Source organism: Pseudoliparis swirei, chromosome 11 (assembly GCF_029220125.1).
Source record: "Pseudoliparis swirei isolate HS2019 ecotype Mariana Trench chromosome 11, NWPU_hadal_v1, whole genome shotgun sequence".
In the NCBI taxonomy this organism is placed as follows: Eukaryota; Metazoa; Chordata; class Actinopteri; order Perciformes; family Liparidae; genus Pseudoliparis; species Pseudoliparis swirei.
In genome coordinates, this window is record NC_079398.1 from 10351722 (window position 1) to 10377885 (window position 26164).

The following is a 26164-nucleotide window of genomic DNA, read 5'->3' on the forward strand; positions in this document are numbered from 1 at the left end:
ACCGACGGCAATTCAAATCCGCTTTGTTTTTATTATTGCTTTTAACAATCTACTAATATCGACATGGGTGACATTTTACATATGAATCACTTCCGGACACGTGGCAGACGCAATGCAATGTGGATTTTCTACGATCAAACGTGCGGGGATTAGTCAATACAGAGGACACACCCAGCGCTAATTAAAAGCATCGTTGAAGACAGAGCGGTGGAAGAAGTCAAACCAGACGAAAGATGGACGATCCAAGTCACGACACGGGCTGTACCCGGAATTCTTAGAAAATATTTTGCTTAAAAAAAAGGCACTATATCAGAAAAGAATCGTCTCTGGTGTGTGTGGTCACTAAACCATTGAAATAATTGCCTCTATAAATGGTGCACTCGAGTGCTGTCAAACAAAAGCTGCCAGTAATGAAGATAACCATCGTTCGATAGCAAAATATAACAATATTATGAATAGTTCCTTTTTCAATGAGACAGAAGAACCTTCGTACAAAATATTAGGGCTAAACGGACCTTACAGGTGTTCCTGTGCAACGGGTTTACTTAAAGTTTGATCATTCTGAAAGCACTAGGCTCTAATTCATATTAGGAATGGCCTCATTGCATCTGCAACAAGGAAGGTGTTGAGTGGGGGGTTTACGTGTTTCTATTTTCATATCAAAATGTGCTATAATAGCCTGCTTGCAGTATCATTTCATGACTTTCCTGTGTGCAAACTTAAAAATACATTTCAAAAAAAGACACTGCATCTATAAGTGTAACGTCGTGAAGCCGACAATCTTCTGTGGATACAGATTTTAATTCGTTTTCTATAGGATGAAAACTAAAACACACGAACCTCCCGTTTTACAGTGACAGATAAACACCTACTAGGTTGAAATTAAAAAAAAGACCCTTCCTATAGAGCCAAGAACGAAGTGGATTTTTATGAAAACATAAAAAAATAAGAAGTCACATTGAGCAGAACAGTGTGTGCATTTCATTGATCACCACTGGCTGTGGTGCTGAGCAACTTCAATTACTCATTCTTACTGTACACACATTAGCATTAGGAACGAGTGGTTACTCAATGCTTGTCGGAGTGGGAATGTATTGTGTGTGGAGAGAGTCTTCTTTGTTTTCTCTTTCGACGGCTGCCTTCATTTACGAATGTCGTTATTCCAAAACTCAGCGGCAACAAGGGAAAGAGTTTGAAAGACGGGAGTGTGAGATAAATAAATATGAAGCAGTGTAAAAGTGCAGGGACACACAATAATACCCGAAACCATGCAAGCAAGAGCACCTACAGACACATGAGTCGGAATGGCTTTAAAGTCACAGCGCAAAGAGGCATTCTAACATTATTACTGAGGCGTATAACAACTAGTTCTGAAATCACATCCAGACTGGATTCAAATGGGATTCCTATGCGTCTCACTTCTTGGAGTGGCTCAACCGACCCAGCTCACACCGATACACCGGACTGTCTACTCAGCAGATATTGGCATTCGAATACAACTATTGAGTGATATTAAATTCATCTTTGATGTGAAAACTGTACAAATATGCACCAAGTTAGTCGAGTAAATAAACATACAATCATCCTGATGCAAGTGATGGTGAAATAAAGTGAAGCAGCGGAAACGAGAGGTCAGCTAAGGGTAACAAACCATTAGGGTTAAAGTTCAAGTTGAAATAGCGCCGGCTGGATTCACAGCTGATCTTCTCATCCGACGGCAGGAGGAAAGAAATCAAAACCGGCTTAATCCCGAAAGACGGCGGCGAACGCCAGCTTCACCGAACACGTCGTCGCATTGATCTGGGGAGCAGCTCAGTTTTGCCGAATGACATCATCGCCACTGTCACAATTTCAGAGACATTTGGAAGGTTGGCATTTGTCAACCACACACACACACACACATAACTAAAAGTCTTTGACACAAAATGAGAAGGTAAAAGTGTAAGTGCTGTCTTTCAGTGTGTGCACCACGCTAAGGCAACCGTTGGAAGTGTTTCTTCTGTTGCTGGGGGGTGGGGTACTTTATGGAAAGCTAGTGGCAAGGAGGCACCTGCGCACATCTCGGTCCTGAAAGACCTGTGATCCATCTCGACCCCGTTGGGCGACTTCTGGTTTACGCCACTTCGGGAGAGGAGCGGCTCGTCAGTCTTCGACGTCCTCATACGCGTCGCCGCCGTCGTCGGGGCGGTCCTGCGCCGACGACGGCTGGATTTTGTGTCGGGAGTACTTGAGCTGAAGAAGGTCTCCTACCTCGCTGATGACACTCAGCGCCTGTGGAGACAATCGTGGAATAAAAGAAGAAGCCGTCATGGGAAGGTGCACCATCGTGGGAAGATTAAAGCTGCACCATGCAAGGTTTTTAATGGAGAAAATAAACACACACCGGCTTTGTACGTTTAAATCACAAACCTGGGCAGGAATAGAAAACACAGCCGACTTTAAATGCTGCAGATGGAGCCGATCGTTCTCCATTTGTCTTGGACGGACTTTGCAAAGACAAGTTTTTTGTTTAAGGAACCTTAAGGAACCAAGTCAGCATAGATTAGTGTGATGTGTCGAGCCGGATATGAATGTGGACAGGGAGGACACAAGGAAAGGAATTAAGATGTATGTGCATTGTGCACGCGTTCGATTGAGAAATTAAAACTGCGAAAGGCTCGTCCGTCAGATTAAAGAGACGCACAAATCGACGCGACACATCAAAGAACTCGCAAACGATACGAAGAGGACGCCTAACAAAGAGACTTTAACGGCATGACAGATAAGCACTAATCCCATGCCCTGTTCTCGCTTTATATTATTTGATTTCTTTTTGAAGAGCAAAAAAAAAAAAAAGAAAGAAAGAGGAAGGGAATTGGATAACAGGCGCCCCCCCCCCCCTTAATACAACAGCGCTTCCCGGAGACAAGGCATCATCTGAGCCACAAGAACAGCCCAATTATACAGGAGACTTCTCCGCCGCTGTGCGAGGGGGATCTGTATTAATGCGAGGACGGGAGACGGGCCGAAGCTTTTAACGGCAACTTGAAGAGGACGAGCAGGCGGGGAGCTCGGAGAGGAGAGGGCGGCTCGGATGGTTCGCCAAGGAAGCGATCAAATGAGGAAATAGGACGGCTAGATTGGAGGCCAAGCACAGGGGAAAGGTACCGTGAATACACACACACACGTGTCCTTGTGACCTCTTCGGCTTAAATTCAAACTAATCGAAGGTTATTACACGCACACCAGGAAAAGGAGCCGTTTATATATAAAAAAAGTAAAAACATAGAAAAGGATAAATAATGTCTCTGAAATCAAGTCGTCTCGTCTGTTTGATGCTTCGAGGGAAACATAACAGACACTCCTCAGGGCCGTCTGTGGCTCAAGCTTCAACATTTAAAAAGGCCTCGTGCTCATTTATAGACCCCTGAAAGTTTCACCCCTTTTCAACAAAAATCACGAGAAGACAATGTTGTATTTAAATCAGTCTAAACCAGTTTCTGTAAAGTCAGCATATCTCTCACGGATCATAGAAAACGTCTCCGACACACATTGTGATTTCTTCTCATTAGCTACGCCGTCTCAAGACCGAGGCCCGTGGTCTTCTGGCCCTGTGACCCTCCAAGTCACTTCACATCAGCCAATTCTCTATGCAATGTGTGCTCTACCTTTGTAATATATATATATATATATATGATGTTTCCATCACACAAGCTAACGGCTGCAAAACTTTGACAGAAACCCCAATATGTGTAAAGTCTAGTGTTTGTGTGTGGTCCCTGTAAAAGCGTCGCCCGGTGAGGCTTCGGAAAGGCAATCCGGACTAATTAAAGACCGCCTGCATTCCCTGTTTTTCACCGAGTAATAATAATAATAATAAGTGCTTCAGCGCCAGGCAGGAGATACAACTCTTTTTTTTATGAGAAAAACTGAAGCAGGCTCCTCACACTGATTACAAGGTGGAGCTGGAGAAGATTAACCACCAACCAATCAGAACCGGGTATGATGTCAGTGGCTTTAATTATTTAGTAGTGAGAGAGCTGTTAGTTAGTTTGTTTAAAGCAAACCACAGATGTCCTGTTGGTAGGGTAAAAAAAAAGAAGCTCCGCCACATCTTGTTTTAAGGAAAGTAAAAACCTTTTTTGGTCTTTTACTATTTTTTTGATTACAATATTGTTCTTTGCCCAAAAGAGAACACAAGTTGAAGCCATTAAAAATAAAAAAGGAGGAGGAGTCTCGTTGTCCCATCCATGTAAACGCGAGCAGTCAAAAGAAATATCGAAAAGTTACCCTGTCGAGCAAGTCTCTCGTGTGGGCGGCCGAGATGCAGAAGCGCGCCCGGGACTCGATGATGGGCGTAGCGGGGAAGCCCACGACCACCACCCCGATGTTCCTCTTCAGCATCTCCCTGCCGAACGCTCTGGTGAGGAGCGACGCCCGGAGACACACGTTACACACAACATTCACATGGGTCCTCCCTATTGGAGGACGGCGGCGCCGGCGGCTGGAGGCTCACCCTATCTTGGCGGGCATGTAGAGCATCATGGGCACGACGGGCGAGTCCTCGTTGCCGTAGATGATGAAGCCCATCTCTCGGAGCCTCTTGCGGAAGTAGACCGTGTTCCCCGCCAGCTGTTGCAAACGCTTGAGGCCTTGTGGCGGGAGGAGACATTGAAACGTGAGTTGAGCCTCAGAGTTAATGTACATTTAGTATATTTACACTGCGGTGAACATCGAGCTCCACGAAATGATCCCCGTTCAACAATTCACCACTCCAAAGTTTGAATTATATGTATAGGAGGTAAACAAAGAAGACTCTCCTTGACGACAACATGTTTGACCCCCTTTACCAGATTTGATCTATCTGGCACACAGATGGGAGAGGGGTGTGGGGGGGGGGGGGGGGCGACATTATTTATAGCTTGTTTGATGATGCTTTGAAAAGAAGAAGAAAAAAAGAAGGTTGAACAGCAGCTGCAAGCAATCACATTCATGGCACCATGCAGAGAGCAGGGGTTCACTTTCTCTGGAATGTTTCTCAGATTCACTGGTTTCTTCTAAATAGCTTCAAACGGGGTTTCATGAATACAAATACAACAACGTTGCACACACACATATATGCCGGAGTCAAAAATCATGTTTTTTGTGGACGGGGGTTAAAAGAAACACAAAAGCTAAAAGGTACTTTGGGATCTTTGGAGAAACTGAAGTCAGATAGGACTGTGATAGATTTCATTAGTGTGCACTGACACCCGGTGGTGACCGATGGTGGTGCAGATTACAGCAGCTAAAATGGGATCCACTCAACTCGCTGACAAAGCAGGCAGCCACGAAGCTTCTCTGACAGGTGTCACTCTTGGTTCATTTGAAATGATTAGGTGGGATTGTATCTGATGAACAGCCACACCAACAGGTGTCTCGTGCGGGGTGTGTGTGTGGGGGGGGGGGGAAAGATCTCGGTGCATACAATGTTTAGAATGCATTATGGAGACTCACCCTCTTAGTTTTGTACATATTTAAACCTGCATTATGTATATCCATTAAATCTATTGATTACTCCAAAGAATTATATATATATATAATAAATAAATATATCTATATATAAAAATAATATATATATAATAAAAAAATACATATATATTATATATATTTATTCATATATAAACATAAATAAATATATTTATATATGTAAGAGCCAAATGCATGATTTCATTTGTTATAATAATTTAGTTTTAATAGATTAAAAAAGGTAACTGAATATAAATCCTTTTCATTATGATTTGAAAGAATGTTTAGTTTAACATATATAATTTAGTATTGCATTTGAAAGCTTAATAATTTGTCTGAATGTAAGCTTCCAATCAGATGACATCACGTCAGTATAACAGCTGTGTGTTGGACTGTCAGTCGTGTTTGAGTGCAGAGTTGTTGGAAGCGACATAGTTTTTTGACCGTGTGACCATGTACTATACATTTTTTTTTAAGTAAACATCATTTTGTATGAAACTACTTGTGACACTTGCGTGTCAATTAATAGCTTTAAAGACTGATCTCAAAAGTGTGGTACAGAAGAACCAGAACTAGACGGAGTGCCACTACAATTTAGTCAAAAAACTCAGTTTAGCCGAGTTTCGCTGGATTACCTGGACAGGTGGGGAACGCAGCCAGCTGCCGCTCGAGTGGAGCGGGCTGGAGGCTAGCGGTGGAACGGGTGATCCATGGAGCTATGCTACGAGAGCGCAGCCAGTCTGCCGCTCGTGTAAACGGACTGGAAGCTAACGTCGGACCTGTGAATCCATTGAAGTATTCTACGAGATCAGGTATCCTTTTTATCTTTGAGTATTATGAAGATACAAAGATATACGGAGGATTGGAGGAAATCGAAAATTAATCTGTAACTGCTCAATGCTGAAAATAGCAACGTGATGCACCGGTGTGAGAACCTACAGTGATAAGCCTATATTCAGTCAATGCGGAGGTTTTGGCGATTTTTGAGAAGCTGTTTTTGCACTCGTTTATGAAGAGAAAAGTTCCGTGAAAGAAAAGATCTTTTGAACGGAGGCATACAGCTTGAGCACTAGCTATGTGTACGATGGCTGATGGGGAAGAGAGGTGTGGAGGATGTGACGGCGCAGGGAAGATCACGGAAGCCAACGGAGAAGGCATTAGAAAACCAGTTGCAGAAATACATTGCATTGAGGAGACGAAAATTAGGAACTCTGACAAGCACAATAAGGCAGTTGGAGATATTAATGAGTGATGCTGGAAACGTCCAAAATGTGCAAGACGTGATGGAAAACGATTTTGCAGAGTTGGTAGGAGAGTTCAGAAGTCTCAACAGTGAAGTTGCAAATCTTTTAGATGAGGATGAAAGAACATTTGACCAGGATAATTGGTTTGAAATGAAAATGGCACCAATCAGAGAATTTATGAAAGAAACTAAAAGATGGATAGCAGTTGTGCATGAAACAACACCAGTGCTGCCAATGGAAAATGTACAGCAAAAAGAATTTGATATAGTGGATAGCCTGCAAGAAGCTGTTAGACCACATGACAGTATTTCCCAGGCAGGAGATAGAAATGCAGAAGGTGGTAGCCTATGTGGAACACAAGTCATGCAACATGTGCATCACGTGTTTCATCAACACGGGTTATACAGGAAGCACAACATGCAGCCCTGCTAGAGCGTGCTGCAGCACTGAAGAAAAAGCAAGAGCTTGAATTTGAATCTGCAAGAATCCAAGCTGAAAAAGAAGAATTAGAGATGAAAACAGCATTAGCTGAAAGTCAAGCAAAATTAAAGGTGCTTAAAGAATATGAAAGATCTGAAGATGGTGACAGTTACCATATGCCAGTGCAACACTTACAATTTAGGAAAGTGGAGAAGGAAAGGGTTAGCATAATGATACCGCAACAAACGTTCACATTCAACCATCAATGCTGCACTCGCAACCACCACCGTCTCAGTCAGCCACAAGTCATCGGCCTAACGCTCAAATGGACAGAAGTGACGACATACTAAAGGTCATGCAAAGGCAGAACGTAATCACAGAGCTACTTGTAAAACAACAACAGCTGTCTCAGCTACCAACAAAGGACATTCCTGTGTTCAAGGGCGCTACAGTTCAAGTCTTTCATCAGAGCGTTCGAACATGCGATAGAACAGAAGACTGACAATGAACAGGATAAGTTGTACTTCTTGGAACAGCATACAGCCGGTGAACCCCAAGAGCTTGTCCGCAGCTGCACTCATGACACAAAGCAAAGGCTACCTTGAAGCAAAGCGGCAGGGTTGCCAGGTCTGTGTGACAAAACCAGCCCAATGGCCAATCAAAACCAGCCCAAACCAGCCCAATGGCCAATAAAACAAGCCCAAAAAACAAGCCCAATTTCAGAACTCAAAATATGCCTGTGCCAAACCATATACACTGCTTTTAAAGTCCAACAGCATTGCTATCATTGCCAAATGTATTGTAATATCTACAAAGTAACACCAAATGGTTAGTATGCCAGCATTAAAAGCAGTTTTCCCGTAACAGTTATTTCCCCTATGTCCTAAAATGGCCTTGTGCAATTAGATACAGTATATTATCATAAATAAAATATAGCTCTGTGAACGTGAAGACCAATTCACTGACGGACAAACTAACCTGTTGCTTTGTCTTGAGGCTTTCTCTTCCCTTTTCTCTCTTCCTCCCTGCCTGGACAACATGAATGTACTGTTTTTACTTCATATGCATTTACTGTAGTTAATGCAATACCTTATTTCAACTGAAACACCTTATGTTGCTTCACTATATTTTTATCATATACTTATAGTTCAATCAATGTACGCACTCGACAACTGGAGAACGGAGCAGCATTTCGAATGTGTTTCCCCGTTTTGCTGTGGTTTTGAGGATCACTGTGGTGCGCACGAATCTCGGTTTTGCAGTACCGACAAAAAGCTTTGGTATCATCCCCAGCCACACGTTCTATCCATTCTTTAATTCCGTTTTCACTTTCCCATTCTTTTGTATATTTCTTCCCGTATTTAGCCCACTTACCGGGTGGCATGTTTCTCCAGTGTAGCTAGCTACACTAACTACCAGACCAGAGTTGGGATCGAGCGGGTCGCGGGAGACAGAGCGGCGAGAGCTTTAGGTGCGTGTGTGTATGTGGGCGTGTCCCATGTCCATGTGTGTACGTGCTGATCTGGAGTCAGTTTGGTAGGATTTGGGTAGAAATAAATTATTTCATTTAAAATATGGATTTTTATTTAAAGATATTCATGTAATTTGCATGCAAAATAGGTCTACCCGAACCAGCGGACAACAAATTCAACCCGCGGCAACACTTCAAAAGGAGCCCAATTCCGCGGTTAAACCGCGGAATTGGCAACACTGCAAAGCGGCTACTTCATAAGCACTACGGGGACGAATTACGGATTGCCAGCGCGTATATTGATAAAGCACTAAAATGGCCGCAAGTGAGGTCCGAGGATGCAAAGGCACTGAGTGCTTACGCAATGTTCCGAATTGGATGTCTCAACACCATGATGGACATTGAATACTTAGAGGAGATGGACAACCCTACCAATCTACGGACTATGTTGTCCAAATTGCCGTACAAAATGAGAGAATGTTGGCGGGCTGTAGCTTTCGATATCAAAGAGCGAAGTGGCAGAAGAGCAAAGTTTGCTGACTTGGTGAAATACATTGACCGTCAAGCTAAAATAGCATCAGATCCACCCTTTGGTAATATACGAGACAGCCGCCCATCTACCAGTGGAAAAACAGAACAGAACGAGAGGTATCCCCCAAAGAAAGAAATACGTGGAAGCAGCTTCGCCACCAATGTTTCAGCAGAAAGCAAAGGGCCTCAAGAAACGCATGCTGAGCCAGCGATCTCAAGCAAAACCACAAGCGCCTTCGATAAGCCGTGTCTGTACTGCCAGCAGCCTCACACTCTTGCTGCATGCAGTACAATCAAAGCTCAGCCACACAAAGAACGAGTGGACTTCTTGAAGTCAAAGGGTTTGTGTTTCGGATATTTAACGCCTGGCCATCTCAGCAAATTCTGCAATCGAAGAAGTGAATGTAAAGAATGTGAGTTGAAGCATCCGGACATTCTGCACATAATCAAAGAAGGATATGCTGTGCCTGAAAAGAAAGACGATGCTCATGGACGCCAAGTGTCGTGTGCTCAGGTTTCTGTCCAACAAGTCTTGTAGCCTCACAGGGGCTGGAGAAGCTGAATGTGTGTTGTCAATTGTACCGGTGAAAATTAAATCAAAGAAGAGTAACAAGTGTGAAGAAACATACGCCTTCTTAGACCCAGGAAGCACAGCAACCTTCTGTACGGAAGACCTACAACGAAAACTGAATGCTAAAGGAAAACCGACACGAATACTTCTCAGCACGATGGGACAAGACTAACCTGAAGAACCAAAGCTCATGAACAGTTTAGCTATCTCAGACCTTGAAGTGTGCGGATGGGAAGACAGCAGCTTCATTGACCTGCCGAAGGTGTTCACACACAGAAACATATCCGTGCACTCTGGAAACATACCTAAGCAGTCAGACATCCAGAAGTGGCCTTACCTCAGAGAAGTGAGTTTGCCAGAGATACAAGCTGACATCGGCCTACTTATTGGAGCCAACTGTTCAAGAGCAATGGAGCCATGGCACGTCATCAACAGTCAAGATGGAGGGCTGTATGCTGTCAAGACCGCCATTGGCTGGGTGGTGAACGGACCCGTAAGAAAAGAACTGAAAGACGAAGAGAGTGAGTCACCTCATCTTTCAGTGAATAGGATCTCCGTGATGGAAATAGAGAAACTTCTAGTCGAACTGTACTACACTGATTTTACAGAGCGTAAGTACGATGACAAAGAAGAGATGTCCGAGGAGGACAAGCATTGTTTGCATTCTGTGCAGAAGACACCACCATTCGAGAGTGGTCATGACTGTGTTGGATTGCCACTCAGGAACGAGAGGGTCAAAATGCCCAACAACCGATGCGTTGCTGAGCAGCGCATAACCTGTCTGCGAAGAAAGCTACAGAAGAATCCTGCAGATCAAGCCAGCCGAGGCCTGAAGGCAAATAACTTGGTGCAAGGGAGAACCTGGATCAACGGGCCAAGCTTTTTGTTGAACAGTGAAAGTGACTGGCCAGAGCAGCCAGACAGAAAAGAAGAAAGCCTTCCAAACGATCCGGAAGTCAAGAACAAAGTCACAGTCAATGCAATCCAAGTCAAAGAAGATATGGAACCATTGAACGAACTGATAAACTACCATTCAGATTGGCATAAAATGAAAAGATCAGTAGCCTGGATTTTGAAAGTAAAGGAAACTCTGTTGAAACTGAAAGAAGAAAGAAAAGAGTTTTCACAAACAATCCATCAATCTGAAAAGGACCCTGAAAAGCAAAAGTCAAAATTAAAACAGCACAGGAAGAAAAAAAGAAAAAAGAAGAACAAAAACCCCAGCATGCCTCCCGGCATATTCAGCAAAGACGACACATACACAAGAAGAAGATGGAAACAAGTCCAATATCTCGTGGATTTATTCTGGACCAGATGGACACATGAGTATCTTCCAGTTCTACAGGAGCGCCAGAAATGGCGGAAGCCTAGAAGAAACTTCATGACCGGAGATGTCGTGCTGCTAGTGGATAGTTCCTCTCCACGCAACTCATGGGGAAGGTTGTGGAAACATTGCCAGACTCGAATGGAACAGTGAGAAGAGTAAAGATAAAGACTAAAACCAGCACGCTGGAAAGGCCAGTAAACAAGCTGTGCCTATTGGAAGAGGCCATATGTGAAGAGAGAAGATACTTGTTTAATAGTTATGGACAGTTGAAGTATTGTGGCTTTGTTGTTATAATGTTTGAGTATAATTGCTTAGTCCTCCCGTCTAACCAATTAGGGGCCGGGTAATGTAAGAGCCAAATGCATGATTTCATTTGTTATAATAATTTAGTTTTAAAAGATTTAAAAAGGTAACTGAATATAAACCCTTTTCATTATGATTTGAAAGAATGTTTAGTTTAACATATATAATTTAGTATTGTATTTGAAAGCTTAATAATTTGTCTGAATGTAAGCTTCCAATCAGATGACGTCACGTCAGTATAACAGCTGTGTGTTGGACTGTCTGTCGTGTTTGAGTTCAGAGTTGTTGGAAGCGACATAGTTTTTTGACCGTGTGACCATGTACTATACGTTTTTTTGAAGTAAACATCATTTTGTATGAAACTACTTGTGTCACTCGCGTGTCAATTAACAGCTTTAAAGACTGATCTCAAAAGTGTGGTACAGAAGAACCAGAACTAGACGGAGTGCCACTACAATATATATATACTTAAATAAATATATATAAATATATACCTCCTTTAAAAAAAATCTAAAATAATAAATATATATATATATTGTTGAACCACTCACCGATCGTTGTTCCATCCTCTCCCATAATGCACTTCATAGAAGTGATGATTTGCTCCACCACAGGAGGAGACATGGAGGTGGCGTAGACCGCACTGTGCGAATGGGAGCGCAGGTACTCGATGAGCTCCTAAACCCGGCAGAGACACAGAAGACGTGAGAAGACGTGCATGGAGAGCTTTACCAATGTATATACTAGGTTTGTACAGATTGAGGCTCGTCAACATACTCTGGCTTCCAATGCCAACTGCATATCACGAGGTAAATTGGATTGTAGGGTTGTTACAAACACGCCTCACATCTTGTCCTTCCACTTATGAGTAGGGTTGGGTACCGGAAACCGGTGCCAATGTAATACCGGTTCCAATACAACCGGTATTACCCGGACCGAAACGCAACGCACATTTCGGTGCTTCTTTCTGGTGCCTGAGCCGATTGAAATTGAAAAAAAACTATTGTTGTGAACTTCTCTGGTGACTCCGCCCTGTCAGCAGGTTACGATAGCCTATAATTTAACTTTGACAGCGGAGGCATGCGCCGTGTGTGACTGCGTGAGCCCGTGTGGAGCACACCAGAGTCTGGCTGGGCGCGATGGGGAGGCCGTCACCGGTCCCCCTGAACACGTGGAGACCGATGATGACGAGCAGCTTTAACTCAGATTAGTACCGTATCGTTGATTGCAAGTCTTGCATTCATAAAAGTAGCCCAAGAAATAATAAATTAGCCATTATAACCAGAGCTGCCAACTTTTCAAAAAACCTTTGAGTGAGATTTTGTCGGGGGTGACCAAAATGTTGCCGCGCACGCAGCCACACACGTTGGTGGCTCAGCTATCAGGAAATTTGAATTAATGTGGCGTTGTACCCATGTTGTACCCTGCATTCTGGCCTGGCAAAGGTCTTTTACGAGACATCTTTTCTACCTTAAAGAAATAAAATGTTTTTTAATAACTACTCTCATTTACAAAAACTTGCCTAATTCTATTGCACAAATGTCCTGTCTTTATGTTAAATTCTTTATAATACATCATACTTGTTCAAAATGCTGTTTTGAACATTTTTGAGAGGGTCCTTTTCCTAGGCCTGCAAATAAAGTGATAAATGCTATGTGGGCAGCCTTAACAAACAATGCTCTGATGTTTTGAGCATGCAGGATACCAAGAGGTTAACACGGTGCTCTCCTGCTGCTTGTTATGACAGCTGAGTTTACATCACCACACAAAATCACACGCACAAACACAACACATTATTTAAAGATTTAAAGTTTAAGAGAGTGAGAACTTAATTGAACCACATGTCATTAACAGGGCTCTTACGTTTTGAAGACAGGCAAGAGTGACATATCTATCCAGGATGCTTTATTTTCATTGGTTGCTGGATTAAATCTTACACAGATACAACAGATACGTTTTTTTCTGATTGGCTATTGTGTAGCCCATTTCTTTTTTTGATTTGCTGATAAGTGGCACCTCACAGCAGAACTCCAGGGGAGCGCTTGATTCCTCCACGGTGAGGGCAGCGCGGCCAGCTCATGTTTGCGCGCTGCAGCACATTAAAACATTAAATAGCCGAGAGTTTTTTCAGCGTGAGAAATACGATGTGTGGCGGGAGTGCGTGACGTAAGACCGAAATGCGTGACTGTCACGCTCAATGCGTGACACTTGAGAGCCCTGCATTAACACATCGTAGTCTCTGCTCGTTGTGTCTGTTTGAAAATCTTCTTCTGTTGCTGACTTCGGGACTCTTTGGGGTAAATAGGATGTCTATGCAGCGAATAGGTTTATAGATGCGCTCCTTATATAATGGAGAACATATATTGTGTATGTTAACAGTCTGATATCCGTTGTTTGTCAGTGCTCCATGATAACGGCTTCTACAGGGAATATGGCCGAAGAGGTTATTAATGTCCTCATTGTGCGTTTAAAAAAAAAGTATCGGTTCAGGCACCGGTATCGTTTTAAAAGTACCGGTTTAGCACCGGTATCGGAAAAAACCCAAACTATACCCATCCCTACTTATGAGCCCATCCTTGAAGGTTTTTTTGCAGGTGAAAAGAAGCCGGTAAATCTGCTCGGACAAATCGTTTCCTTTTTTGTCTTCTTCAGAAGCAGATTGAGTCACAATCACTTCACAGAGACACAAAAGCAGTTCACGTCCTCAAGTCGAGACTTCTGTGAAACTGACCTTTTGTTTCGACACACTGACGTCATGTGAAGGGGCTAATAGGACAGGAATGCAGCGGCCATGCGCTGACAGGCTAAAAATCAACATTACATTTTGGCACTTGACACGGAAACCCCAGATATTGAGAGATAGTTTTCAGCTGCGACGTAAAGATTGGCGTTTAGCACAGTTCGGCAAACCAGTAAGAACACTGGGTTGCCGAACCGCGAAACCATCCATGACAGCCAGGGCTTTTGTTCAGCTCTCTTATAAACTGTGCTTTCAAAAACAGATACAAATTAAATATACAACTCCCCTTCCACGCATCCTCACCCTTTTCCCTGCGATGTATCCCCCTGCGGCGCCGAAGCTCTTGGTGAAAGTGCCCATCATGACATCCACATCGCAGGGGTCCAGGCCAAAGTAGTCGACCACGCCTCTCCCTCTCGGCCCCAGGGCCCCGATGCTGTGGGCCTCGTCTAGGTAAAGGTAGGCCCGGTAGCGCTTCTTCAGGGCAATCACCTCTGGCAGGCGCACTACACTGCCCTCCATGCTGCAAGGGAGGGAAAAATAAACATGAATAACTACACAAGACACAGTAGAACATGTTACAGTGGGCGTCAATCTGAGCGGTCTCTGCTCCGCACTCGAGAGCAGAGTACCAAACTGCCGGGACCCGTCAGCTGGCGAGCAGACGAACGACAAGCGTCTCCAATATCCTGTTCACATGTGATAACTCGTAGGGGGAAAATGTCACAATGTCACAGGGAAAAAGCCAGATTTGCTTTGCACAGTGATAATTTACACGGCAGCCTCTTGCAGCCAGGCATTAAAGTAACCCATCAAAGGTGCTCACCGTGTGCACATCCGGTAAGAGCTAAACAAGCACAGAATCAGCTCTGTCAACTCCCTGGGAGTGTTGATACTGCTGAATCCAATGGAACCACATGAACCAATCAATAGAAGAGCTGTGTGTGTGTAAGACTCCTGTAGATGAACATGCTTTGTCTGATTTGGCAGTAAACATGTCAATAATTGGTTTACATTTGATCCATTTAAAAAAAATTCAATGTCTGTTGAAAACAAAACCAATGCACAGCATCTGATGCAACTACTGCTTGCGCAACTACGGTCAGTTTTGTTCATGTTGAAACCTGGAAGGAAATCAATATTTTAAAGCTAGTAACGCCTTTTGTTTTACTGCTTTCTCCTGAGAACTTTAGCCTAGTTAAATGCAACTGTAAAATACCTGGATTTAAAAAAAAACTTAAGATATTTATAGTGTGGTAAATGGGTAATGCACCTGTAGATGCCCTCCACCACAATGAGGATCTTCTTCCACGGTCTGTGAGTCCTGGGCTGCCCGTGAACTATGGCCTCCCTCAGCAGTTTCTCAAGGTTCTGCATATCTGACAGGAAAATAAGGAGAGACAAGTAATTGCGCTTAATTCAAAATGAAAGTTGTGGGATCAGCAGTGGTAGTCGTCAGAAGGGGAAGGTCGTGAGACACCAGCCTAGACCGTTTCCATCCACACAGGACAACAATACTGAATATTGTGTGTTTAATAAAACTTTACAACTGGATGGAGTCAAAATCTTCAGTGGTGTTGCTCCTGTTTTTCAAACATTAGCTGCATTTGATCCAAAAAACAACAACCAGTCACAATTCACATAACAAATTATAATTAATAATTGAACTTGTGGATTTGGTTTGCAAGACATGAAACATTTAACAATATGCAAAGCAACTGGTTCTGGGTGGCAAGCTGAGGTATTTTGGCTCGTTAGCTCGAAGCTAATTGCCAAATGTTAAAATGTTGGTAGGGCTCTCAAGTTTTGAAGACAGGCAAGAGTGACATTTCCATCAGCACACCCCCCCCCGTTGCTGCTTTTTTTGTTGATTGGCTGATAAATGACTCCTCACAGCAGAACTCCAGGGGAGCGCTTGATTCCTCCATGGTGAGGGCAGCGCGGCCAGCTCATGTTTGCGCGCTGCGGCACATTAAAACATTAAATAGCCGAGAGTTTTTTTCAGCGTGAGCAATACGATGTGTGGCGGGAGTGCGTGACGTAAGACCGAAATGCGTGAGTGTCACGCTCAATGCGTGACACTTGAGAGCCCTGTGTTGGTAGCCAACTTCTGAGCTGGCAATTACAGACTTAAGTCATTTGCATTTGGCAGCAACAGTACCATCTCTCTGGCCATGGATGTCACCGCCATGAAGGCATCCAAATGTAAACAAATTGTGCTTGTATGTGGGCGTAGCTTCAGAGCAAAGCTATGGCTAGTTAGCCTAATCGCTATTACAGAGCTAATGGCCAATTACAGATAGAAATAATCACACGTTATAATGAATGTATCTCATGTTCTATGAAAGCAAGAGCTATTTATGAGCTACCCCAAAGACACTCAATATACTCGTTTCAGTATGTGAGCCACCGCTAGCAGCTAGCCAGCTAGCTAACTGCTCCCCTGCCTTTTCACAGGCCTACTGAGAGTGTTTTTATTGTGTGAATAATATTGTCATTTCTGTTAGAGAAAGAAAACAAAACTGAATGCCAAGACATTCTTACTTGTACCAGGAATAGGTACAGGTGTCAGGAATAAGGTGAACAAAGGCTATTCTTCGGTTCTATTCAAGTGTGACTGAGCCAGAATGAACACGACGAGGAGGGCCCTGAAACCCAAGCATCCGTCAGTCCATTCATCAAAATAAAAAAATCCTCGGATTATGATAAACGACTTAACCCGAGACGTGGAATGCAGAGCCATCTCCCCAGTAGTGCGTGTATAAGAAGTGAGGAGATCAAGTAATCAGATATCGGCAGAATGCAGCAGATGAAAGGATAAGAAAAAAAAGTCCTTATTGAGTAGAGCCATTAGTTTAATCAATGACCTGATCGGGATCACAGACTCACTGTTGTGTTTGAAGACTCTGATGGTGGACCCCGAGATTCTGGCACCAAGGACCAGGGAGGCATGGTTTAATTCATCACTCAGAATCAGACAGCCCTGCGGGACACGAGGCAACATTTATACATGATTCACACATGTGATTTGTGTAACTTTCTGAGGCAGCAGACAGTGTTTCTTGTTTGTTGGCCTGTTTTAGAGAAGCCTTTGATCAAATACTACTGATGTTGCATCACTATGAGTAGCAATGGCAGCAGCGTGATAAAACCTGTTGTACTTATTATTTATTTCCCAATACTCATCTAAAAACTGACTGACACACTGTAGGCTGTACTAGTTGCTCGTGCCAACAGGAAGTGGTTTCTCCCGACACGAGTCCAGGAGACGCTGATGTGGTGATACCTTAAAAGTTAAAGCTACAATAACTGTGCTCTCTTTTATAATATAAATAAATGTATATATAAATACACATATAATACATATAAATACATTTATATATATATATAAATACATTTAAAATATAAATGTTTATATATATATGTAAATAAAGTCATATATAAATACATTTATATATAAATATATATAAATAAATGTATACATAAATATATAAATACATGTATACATAAATATATAAATACATGTATACATAAATAAATGTATACATACATATAATATACACTACCGTTCAAAAGTTTGGGGTCATCCAGACAATTTCGTGTCTTCCATGAAAACTCACTTTTATTTATCAAATGAATTGAAAATTGAAAAGAAAATATAGTCAAGACATTGACAAGGTTAGAAATAATGATTAATATTTGAAGTACTAATTTTGTTCTTCAAACTTCAAGCTCAAAGGAAGGCCAGTTGTATAGCTTATATCACCAGCATAACTGTTTTCAGCTGTGCTAACATAATTGCACAAGGGTTTTCTAATCAGATATTAGTCTTCTAAGGCGATTAGCAAACACAATGTACCATTAGAACACTGGAGTGATAGTTGATGGAAATGGGCCTCTATACACCTATGGAGATATTTCATTAGAAACCAGACGTTTCCACCTAGAATAGTCATTTACCACATTAACAATGTATAGTGTGTATTTTTGATTAATGTTATCTTTATTGAAAAAACAGTGCTTTTCTTTGAAAAATAAAGACATTTCTAAGTGACCCCAAACTTTTGAACGGTATTGTATATACATATATATATATACACACATACATATATATACACACATACATACATATATATATGTATGTATATATGATGTATACAAGAGTGCATACACTACTCAAAACCGAACATTCGTAGAAAGTAGAGTGAGTGGCAGTGGGCAGGGAGAGAGGGAGGAATAAGAGGAAAGAGACAATGTAACATAAACATGACAAGGAAATAAACGTCAAACTAAAAGAATGGGGACCAAGAAATACAACGGAAGGAAAAGTGTGCAACAAGAACATCCACCACCGGTGGACTGACCTTGCCAGCGAGTGCTGGTATGTTCATGGAGTTGGTTGCAAAGCCCATCCCAAACGCCATGGCCGACTCCACGCCCAGGAACTTAGCCACTAGTTTCTCCATCTCCTCGTGTCCGTCCAGGTTACCTGAGATGGAGATTCACAGGTCGTCACCATACCAACCAAAGTCTCAAAGACACAGATTGCATGGTAAATTGGCTTATTGGCTTTCTTGCTGAGAATTAGATTAGAAGATTGAGACCACTCTCATGTCGGTCCATTCAAGAGAGATATTCTGCCAGGAGATGGTCAGCTTATTTCTTGGATGGGTGCAGTGACTTCCTGGAGCCCTTTCTACACTTCTGTTTCTGTATGGATTAAACAATCACCCCGATGTATCTATTAAGAAAACCAATGTCTGACAAATAAAGCCCATATACTAAACAACGCTTGGCAATATTTGCACACTACGCTGTCAGGATAGAAAATCTACCGTGTTAGTTTCCACTGTGCCACAAAACAAACTGCTCCATTATTCTCCCTTTACTGTGGAGAATCCCCCCACCACCACATTCCTGCTGTTCAGCTCCGGCGACAGAGTGTGTCGCCGGAGCGTCCGTGTTTCGGCGTGTGATTGTACCGATCTCCTGCCTGGTGCTCGCAACTCCGACGCCGTACTTCGCGGTGACCTCGGCCGCGGAGGCGGCGCACGGACCCGTGTTCTCAGCGAAGCCCAGGTAGTTGTACGAGCCCAAGTTGATCACTTCCGGCACCACTCGACCCGTGTAACTGCAAGAGGAGGAGGAGGGGGGGGGGGCAAAGGGTACAATCAAAGAGATGTTCATGCAACCCTATTGGTACAGCCAATACGACAAGAGCACAAGTTTCCCATTGAATGTGAACCAACGCGTTCCCGCTCCATCTCATGTGACTATTTTTTTAAATTTGGGCCGTAAGAATCTCCCGAGAGATGCGTTCTGATTCGCTGAAGCTCCATTGTGTCGATTGGTCGGTACAATCGGACGCATTTAAAGCTCTTCTTGAGATAAAAAGTGTGTCTGCCATATTTGGCAACACATTACCATAACAGCTCGTCTGTGCACGCTGCAGCCTGCTTATATTTCGCTGTCCCGCTCCAATGTGTTGCGATTGGCTGGCAGCACTGTGCTCTGATTGGCCGTATGCACGGGGCGGACCACCCTAAAGTCACGCAATGATGACATTATTCTTATTAATTTTCAATGTGTGATTTGGTCCAGCAATATCAAGCTCTACCTAATTATGTTAATTGGAGTTCATCAGTCGGAGCTCTGGGAAACTAGGATAAATGTATTAATTTGTAATTAATTTGAGAACAGAAAAGTCAGAATAATTATGAAAAAAAATAGTTATAAAATGGTTGCTTATATTCATGTTTTAGAAAAAAATGATGATAAAGATAAGAGATAAAGAAAAACAATAATGACGGCAGACGCCTCGATATGAAAACACTTTTGCTCGTGCCAGTTTCGGCCTTCATAGAACTCAACGTGACATTGCAACTTTCTAGCTGGTGCACGTCCCTGCTCGGCTTTATCGGAGACGAGTGACGCTGCCAAGTCTCATTTCCGAAAGGGAAAAGTGTCCCTTGCCCCGTTGGTAATTGTAGAGCAGAAGGGTGGAAGCAGTCAGGATTAACCCTCGAATGACCCTCAGCCAAACACGCCTGCCTCCCATTGTCCCACGAATGCCGCCTGCTCTCCTTCATGTGTCGGCCTATACCTTTATGTTGACTTTTATGAATGAATGTCTCTCTCACTCAAAAGTCCAGTTGTAGTCGCGGGACGTTCGCTCTATCACGTCCACTTTGGCCCCCGGGACGCTGCATATGGGCCGGTTCCAGTTGTCCCGTATACGCATGTAGAGGTTTCTGGTGTAAAAGTTCTCAAAGTCCTGGTAGAGGGGCACAAAGTCCTACAGGTGGATGAAGAGAGAGAGAGAGAGAGAGAGAGAGAGAGCGAGAGAGAGAGAGCGTGAAGAGGAGGAGGGTATACAAACTACTACTACAGGCCGTGTCTACTTTTGGCATGAAGGAAATAATTACAGGAACATCTTCCTCAACTTTCAAATGAACGTCCCTTGTTTATCAAGAGAATAAAATGCGGGGCACGTCCCCCGGCAGTCGATTTCACAACTTCCTCGTTTTTATCTCACCCGCTTCCTTTCCTCGACGTAACCAGAACTCTTAAAAACAATGGGACCCACTATCAAAAGTTACATAACGGGTGAAAAAAGAAGAAAAAAAACGTGGCGGTCAAGGACACGTTTCAGGAAGAAAGAAATGTGACATGAACAAGACAATGTGAAGACAAGTTCTTCGTTGAGCTTGGAGCAAAGCTTCACAATACTTAAAGACATGGGTTCTAATGTGGGAGGCTATGTGGCGTGAGAATAACACCCTGGTTCAGTCTGGCCTTCTTTTCCTAGATTCCTGTCGTCTTGACGATTTGCATCTGTCAATGCAAATCCTCCCCCAAGAGAAAATAGACAAAAAGATAACTCCCTCCTCACCTTCTGCTCCTCCTTCTCCCTGGCGATGTGGCACCGCTCGATGTTCCAGTGGCGGAGGAAGTCGCGCAGGTAGCCGAAGATGGTCAGGATGCCGTAGCCCATGTAGGTGAACACCGCCACGAGCATGGGCGTCTGCTCGAAGGACTCGAGGAAGGGCCGGTTGTACAGGCCGCCGTGGTGCGCCGCCGCCGCATGGACCTGGGCGCCAGGGGAAACCAGAAACTCAGATTTCAGTGACCATCAAATGTTCTCAAAAGTAATAGTGTCTTTCAGTGAGTATTATATATACATTATATTAGAAAATACCTGATGTATCTTTGAAAATATTAATAAAAATAACATTTAAATATATATTTATTAAAAAGACGAAGAAAAATAATATATATATATATAAAAAACTATACTGCGGTTAAATCGTGCATTACTATTATTACAAAAGTAAGTGTCTTTCAGTGAGTATTATATATATATTATATTAGAAAATACTTGATGTATCTTTGAAAATATTCATAAAATATATATATATATTTATTAAAAAGATGAAGAAAATACATATATAAAAAAATATACTGGGTTAAATTGTGTAATACTATTATGACAAAGTAAACAGTCTCAAAAGAAATAGTGTCTTTCAGTGAGTATTAAATATACATTATATGAGAAAAAATACCTGATGTATCTTTAAAAATATTCATAAAAATAAAATAAATATATATTTATTACAAAGATGAAGAAAAATTATATATATATATATTTAAATATAATTTTCTTTGTCTTTTTAATATAAATACAACTATAATGCGGTTAAATCGTGCATTACTATTCTTACACAGTGTCTTTCAGTGAGTATTATATATACATTATATTAGAAAATACATAATGTATCTTTGAAAATATTCATGAAAAGAAAAAAAGAATAAACATATTTCTAAATATATATTCATTAAAAGGAGAAAATAAAAATTATATATATATATATAAATAAACTATGCTGTGGTTAAATCGTGCATCACTAGTATAACAAAGTCAACACCATCTCTATGGACACAAGCCGTGCCTGTAAAAAGGTACAACTTATCTCCCTATGCAAACACAGCGACTTACACCTAAAATGGAATACAGTTTCACGTTTTGAATACTTTATATCAATGAATTAATGTAGATTATGTCTTTCCGTGACTCCCTGTCCTTTTCTTATAACCGGAACCCAAAAACCTAGTTTCTGTGTCTCATTTTTAAAAAAAAAAGGTGGCTTGTGTGCAGTCAGATTGTCAGCAGGGGGAAGATATGAAGACTCTGGTGCAGCTGAACAACAACCATACAGGAAATAAAACAGTGCCAATGCTGACATCTGCACTAAACCGTAATCAGCTGAGGTTCAGTCACCAGGCTGAAGGCACAGTTTTTTCTCGGGGGATGTGGGGAGAGGCCAAAGTTTACAGAAACCTGACAACCAGTATGTCTCTTCCAAGTGTGTGTGTGTGTGTGTGTGTTGCTCTTTGCCAAATCTCAAACCAGAAATGGTTTGGAAGATGCCAGTTGGCGGCATCTCCCTGATGCCGACTGTATTCCTCAGTCAGGTCTTAAGGAGAGAGCTTTAAAACCAAAGTTTCCTGCTGTGCATTTCTTTTGGTTCTCACAACCACTCGGTTGAAACATGACTCAGTGTGCATTTAAAACTCGTTAATTGGGACGGTTACAGATGAAAAGACAAAAAACATACTTTCATTAGCCTCTTTTGGAATAAAGGTTGTTTCCCCGGCGTCTCAACGGACAACTTCAACTGAAAAAGTCGCCAACCGGTTCAGTGTCTCCCTGCCATCCCTCATCGTTCAACCACTTAGGCGTCCTCCCTCCCCAGAGGCGTCAACACACACATTTGCCTCTCAGAAGATTGCAGCTAATGCACCCTCAGAAATTAGCCACAAAAAAAAACAAAAAAACAATTGAGACATGTTTATTGTTCACTTTGAGGTTGAGAGGAGCAGCTGGTAGACGATAATTAGTTTCCACTTAAAAACACGCATGCGCACACGCACGCGCATAGTCAACTGATGGGAGGAAATGTATCTGCCCCAAGTAGTTTAGATAGATAGATAGATATATAGTTTATTAATCCCCAAGGGGAAATTTGTCGTCACAGTAGCAGCACCAATAAACTAAACACACAAGAATAAAAAATAAAATATAAAAAACAGGGATGAAAGATATAGGAGTATACAAAGTAAAATATAAAATAAAATATATATGTATATATATAAAATATGCATACACAATACACAATACTAATGACAAATTAAATTAAATATAAAAATATTAAATATAGACAGTGTGCAAAGTGTGTGTAGTGTAAATGAAATGTGTGTGTAGTGTAAATAAATGAAATGTGTGAAGTGCAGATCAACATAGTGTGGATATGAAGTTATTATTGCAGTTATTGCACTATGATCTGGCAAGAGGTGATCTGTTGTAGAGCCTCATAGCCGCCGGCAGGAATGTTCTCCTGTATCTGTCCTTGTGGCAGCGGAGCGTGAGGAGACGTCTGGAGAAAGTACTCCTCTGTCCCTGTAGGAGGTGGTGGAGAGGGTGGTCCGGGTTGTTCAATATGGACAGCAGTTTCTTCAACGTCCTCCTCTCCACCACCTGTTCCAGGTGCTCCAGCTGGCAGCCGATGATGGAGCCAGCCTTCCTAACCAGTTTGTTAAGACGGCTGGTGTCACCGGTTTGACTGGCATCATGAGATACCGTCTGATTATTATTAGTCTTTAGACCCAGTTATTCGAGTCTAACCATCTACACACAGAGTGGGGTTACTTACATATATTGCTCGTATTAAATTATTCATGCGGATGAAGGAGATTCAAAGATTCAGAATCCGGTGCAACGTCAACTTTCGGGAGCTGCCACGCGCGCCTGTCTACAATAACCGAGAGAAAGCATAATGAGCCCATTCATAAAGTTGACATTTTAATAGATTCTAATGTAACGCGTTTTTCGAGGGAGCCTATTTAGTTAAAAAAAACGTGGGAACCCCGTCAGTGTTTTTTGGATGTAATTGTACTCTGGAGAGACCCGTGGCTCCAAGGCAGCACCGCCAGGTACCGAGCGGCGGGGCCGTGTTATGGAGCCCATGAAGGTGAGAGTGATGTCCGCGTCGTCTCGAGCTGTTTCCGGGTCCACATGGGCAGATGCGTCCCCGGCCACCGCAGCCTCCCCCGTCCCCCATCCCCGGGCCTCACCTCCTCCTTCTCCTCCTTCTCCTCCTCCTCCTCCTCCGGGTGGCAGTGGCGCTGGGGCTGCCGCTCATGGCAGCAGCGAAGGCTCTTCACCACCGAGCCGTTCCTCTCCGGCTTCAGTCCGTTCTTCACGCGCGGACGCGCATCCCCGTCGGCCGGCTTGGTCGCGGGGCTCTCGGTCATTGCTGGCCGACGATGGTGGAGCCGCGGCGGTGAACTCGCATGTAGGAGCGCGGCTGCCTGCCGGCGGTGCAAAGCGGAGACACGGCGTCCGAGCTGGCGACGCGTACGACCGCACGGCGAACTCCCTCACGCACACGCGCGCGCGCACACGCAACACGCACGTACTCTAATGACACACGCGCACAAGACTGTGCGGTAGCAAAAAATCCGGACTCAAAATACCGGACATTCCACACCCATGATGATGTAGGAACGCGCATGAGGGGGCGGGGCCACGCGGCTCACAAGTACGGAAGGGCGTGGCTTGAGACGCGTCTGATTCACTTTAATGGTTCTGTAATGTTAAAATCAGCTGTGAAGAATTATACAGTACAATGTCGTATATAGGAGAGCTGGCCAATCACATTTCACCTGTGAAACAAGGGAAGTCACACGTATGGCTAAAGCTTGAGAAAAGATTAGCTGACAGAGACATACGTCTACCGGTCAAAAGTTTAGTTAGTTTAGCCTGTCATATTATTATTATCCATATGAATTCAATATGTTTTGTGTTGTTATGTCTTTTTTTGTCTTCTTTTTGTCTTTATTGTCATGGATGTTGATGCAACATCCATGACAATAAAGCCTATTGAATGGAGAGAGAGAGAGAGAGATGAATGAATGAATATGAATGAATAAATAATGTTTTATGTGTTAACAAACCAACAGAAGCACCAACAAAGCAACACGCTGCAGAGCCTTTTATGAAAGGAAGGAGGAGACAAGGATGGTCTGGCTGCTTCCTTTCCTGTGGGCTGTGTCTGTGTTCAACTCCCTGCTGTGTTGTTGTTGTTGTTGTTGTTGTTGTTGTGCAGAGTGTCTGCAAGTTATTTTGTGTTGTTTTTACAGGCTTATGCAAAACTCTTGTTCCTTTTCAGTGGAGTCCATATTCCCATTGCATGGATTTCCGTGTGGCCTTTCTAAAACACCCTAAATCCTGAAGGAAGGTGATGTGTTATTTTACATTGGTTAAGATTTTTTTTTATTGAAAAGGTCATCAGTTAATTTTTCTATCAAATGTTTGATTTTCCTCGTCTTTGCACCTTCACTTTTCCATCTTTGTGATCATGACCGAGAGAAGTCGATAACACTGTGATGCTAAAGTGAGTTGTCCTTACATCTAGTTATTAACTTATTATTTATGACAATAACTTATCATCTTTGTGAATATACCAAAACTACATCGAACTGGAAAGAAGAAGTGAAGGCAAACCCCAATTTGAATCGCCTTTTTAATCAAGATGATGGGGTTAGATGACCTGCCACGGCGTATTAACCCCTCCAGTGTCTAAAGTTCAGTACACTTTAACTGGCCCTTCTGGGAGAGCCAGAGTAGTGTGCACACGACACCATAAAATACAGAGGATGCATTGGCGCATATATTCTACGAGTCTGCAGAACCCGTGCTGCCCACTAGATGGCAGCATTGGGCCGTGTGTGGAGAAGTTGTGTGTGTCTTGTCTGGATTTTCCTTCTTTTTAAAGTGACATTAAACGGAACTCTGTGGTGATGTTATAATTAGTTCTCGGGGATGAAACTGCTCTCGTACTGTCTGCCGGTTCTCCCTTTACTCTCCTCCTCTGGACCTTGTTCTTCTCTGTCTCCTCTCTCGATCTCGTCTCTCTTCCAATTCTTTTTACTCTTTGTTCTCCTTTTCCCATGTGTCGGTTCCCCAATGCCTCTCTTTACCTCCCCGTCTCTGGGGCAGAATGACGGGCAC

At 42.9% G+C, this 26164-nt stretch overlaps 1 protein-coding gene across 3 annotated transcripts; it reads right to left on the bottom strand.

Annotated features, from left to right (window-relative positions):
- Nucleotides 1-7: 7 nt before the first annotated feature.
- Nucleotides 8-24606, bottom strand: LOC130201880 (serine palmitoyltransferase 2-like). 3 transcript variants are annotated; one of them, XM_056427059.1, is made up of 12 exons: nt 24226-24606; nt 20987-21184; nt 20235-20389; nt 19077-19225; nt 18459-18583; nt 16984-17077; nt 15368-15473; nt 14398-14617; nt 11906-12032; nt 4496-4631; nt 4270-4399; nt 8-2271 (listed from the first exon to the last, which is right to left on the bottom strand). In XM_056427059.1, exons 1-12 carry the CDS (start codon nt 24403-24405, stop codon nt 2143-2145), a joined length of 1749 nt encoding a protein of 582 aa, XP_056283034.1. In that variant the 5' UTR covers nt 24406-24606; the 3' UTR covers nt 8-2142. The 3 variants fall into 3 exon arrangements, with proteins under 3 accessions (XP_056283034.1, XP_056283035.1, XP_056283036.1); XM_056427060.1 differs by lacking the exon at nt 24226-24606 and adding an exon at nt 23805-24096; XM_056427061.1 differs by lacking the exons at nt 8-2271; nt 4270-4399; nt 4496-4631 and adding an exon at nt 7539-8180.
- Between the last annotated feature and the right edge of the window lie 1558 nt (nt 24607-26164).

Bases quoted from the DNA above. Each gene is read 5' to 3' on its own strand.
- LOC130201880 (XM_056427059.1), bottom strand. From the start codon at position 24,405: ATGACCGAGAGCCCCGCGACCAAGCCGGCCGACGGGGATGCGCGTCCG. The intron at 15,474-16,983 runs GTGAGTCTGTGA...TTTTCCTGTCAG, and splicing joins CAGAGTCTTCAAACACAACA to ATATGCAGAACCTTGAGAAA. The intron at 4,400-4,495 runs GTGAGCCTCCAG...GCTCCTCACCAG, and splicing joins TACATGCCCGCCAAGATAGG to AGCGTTCGGCAGGGAGATGC.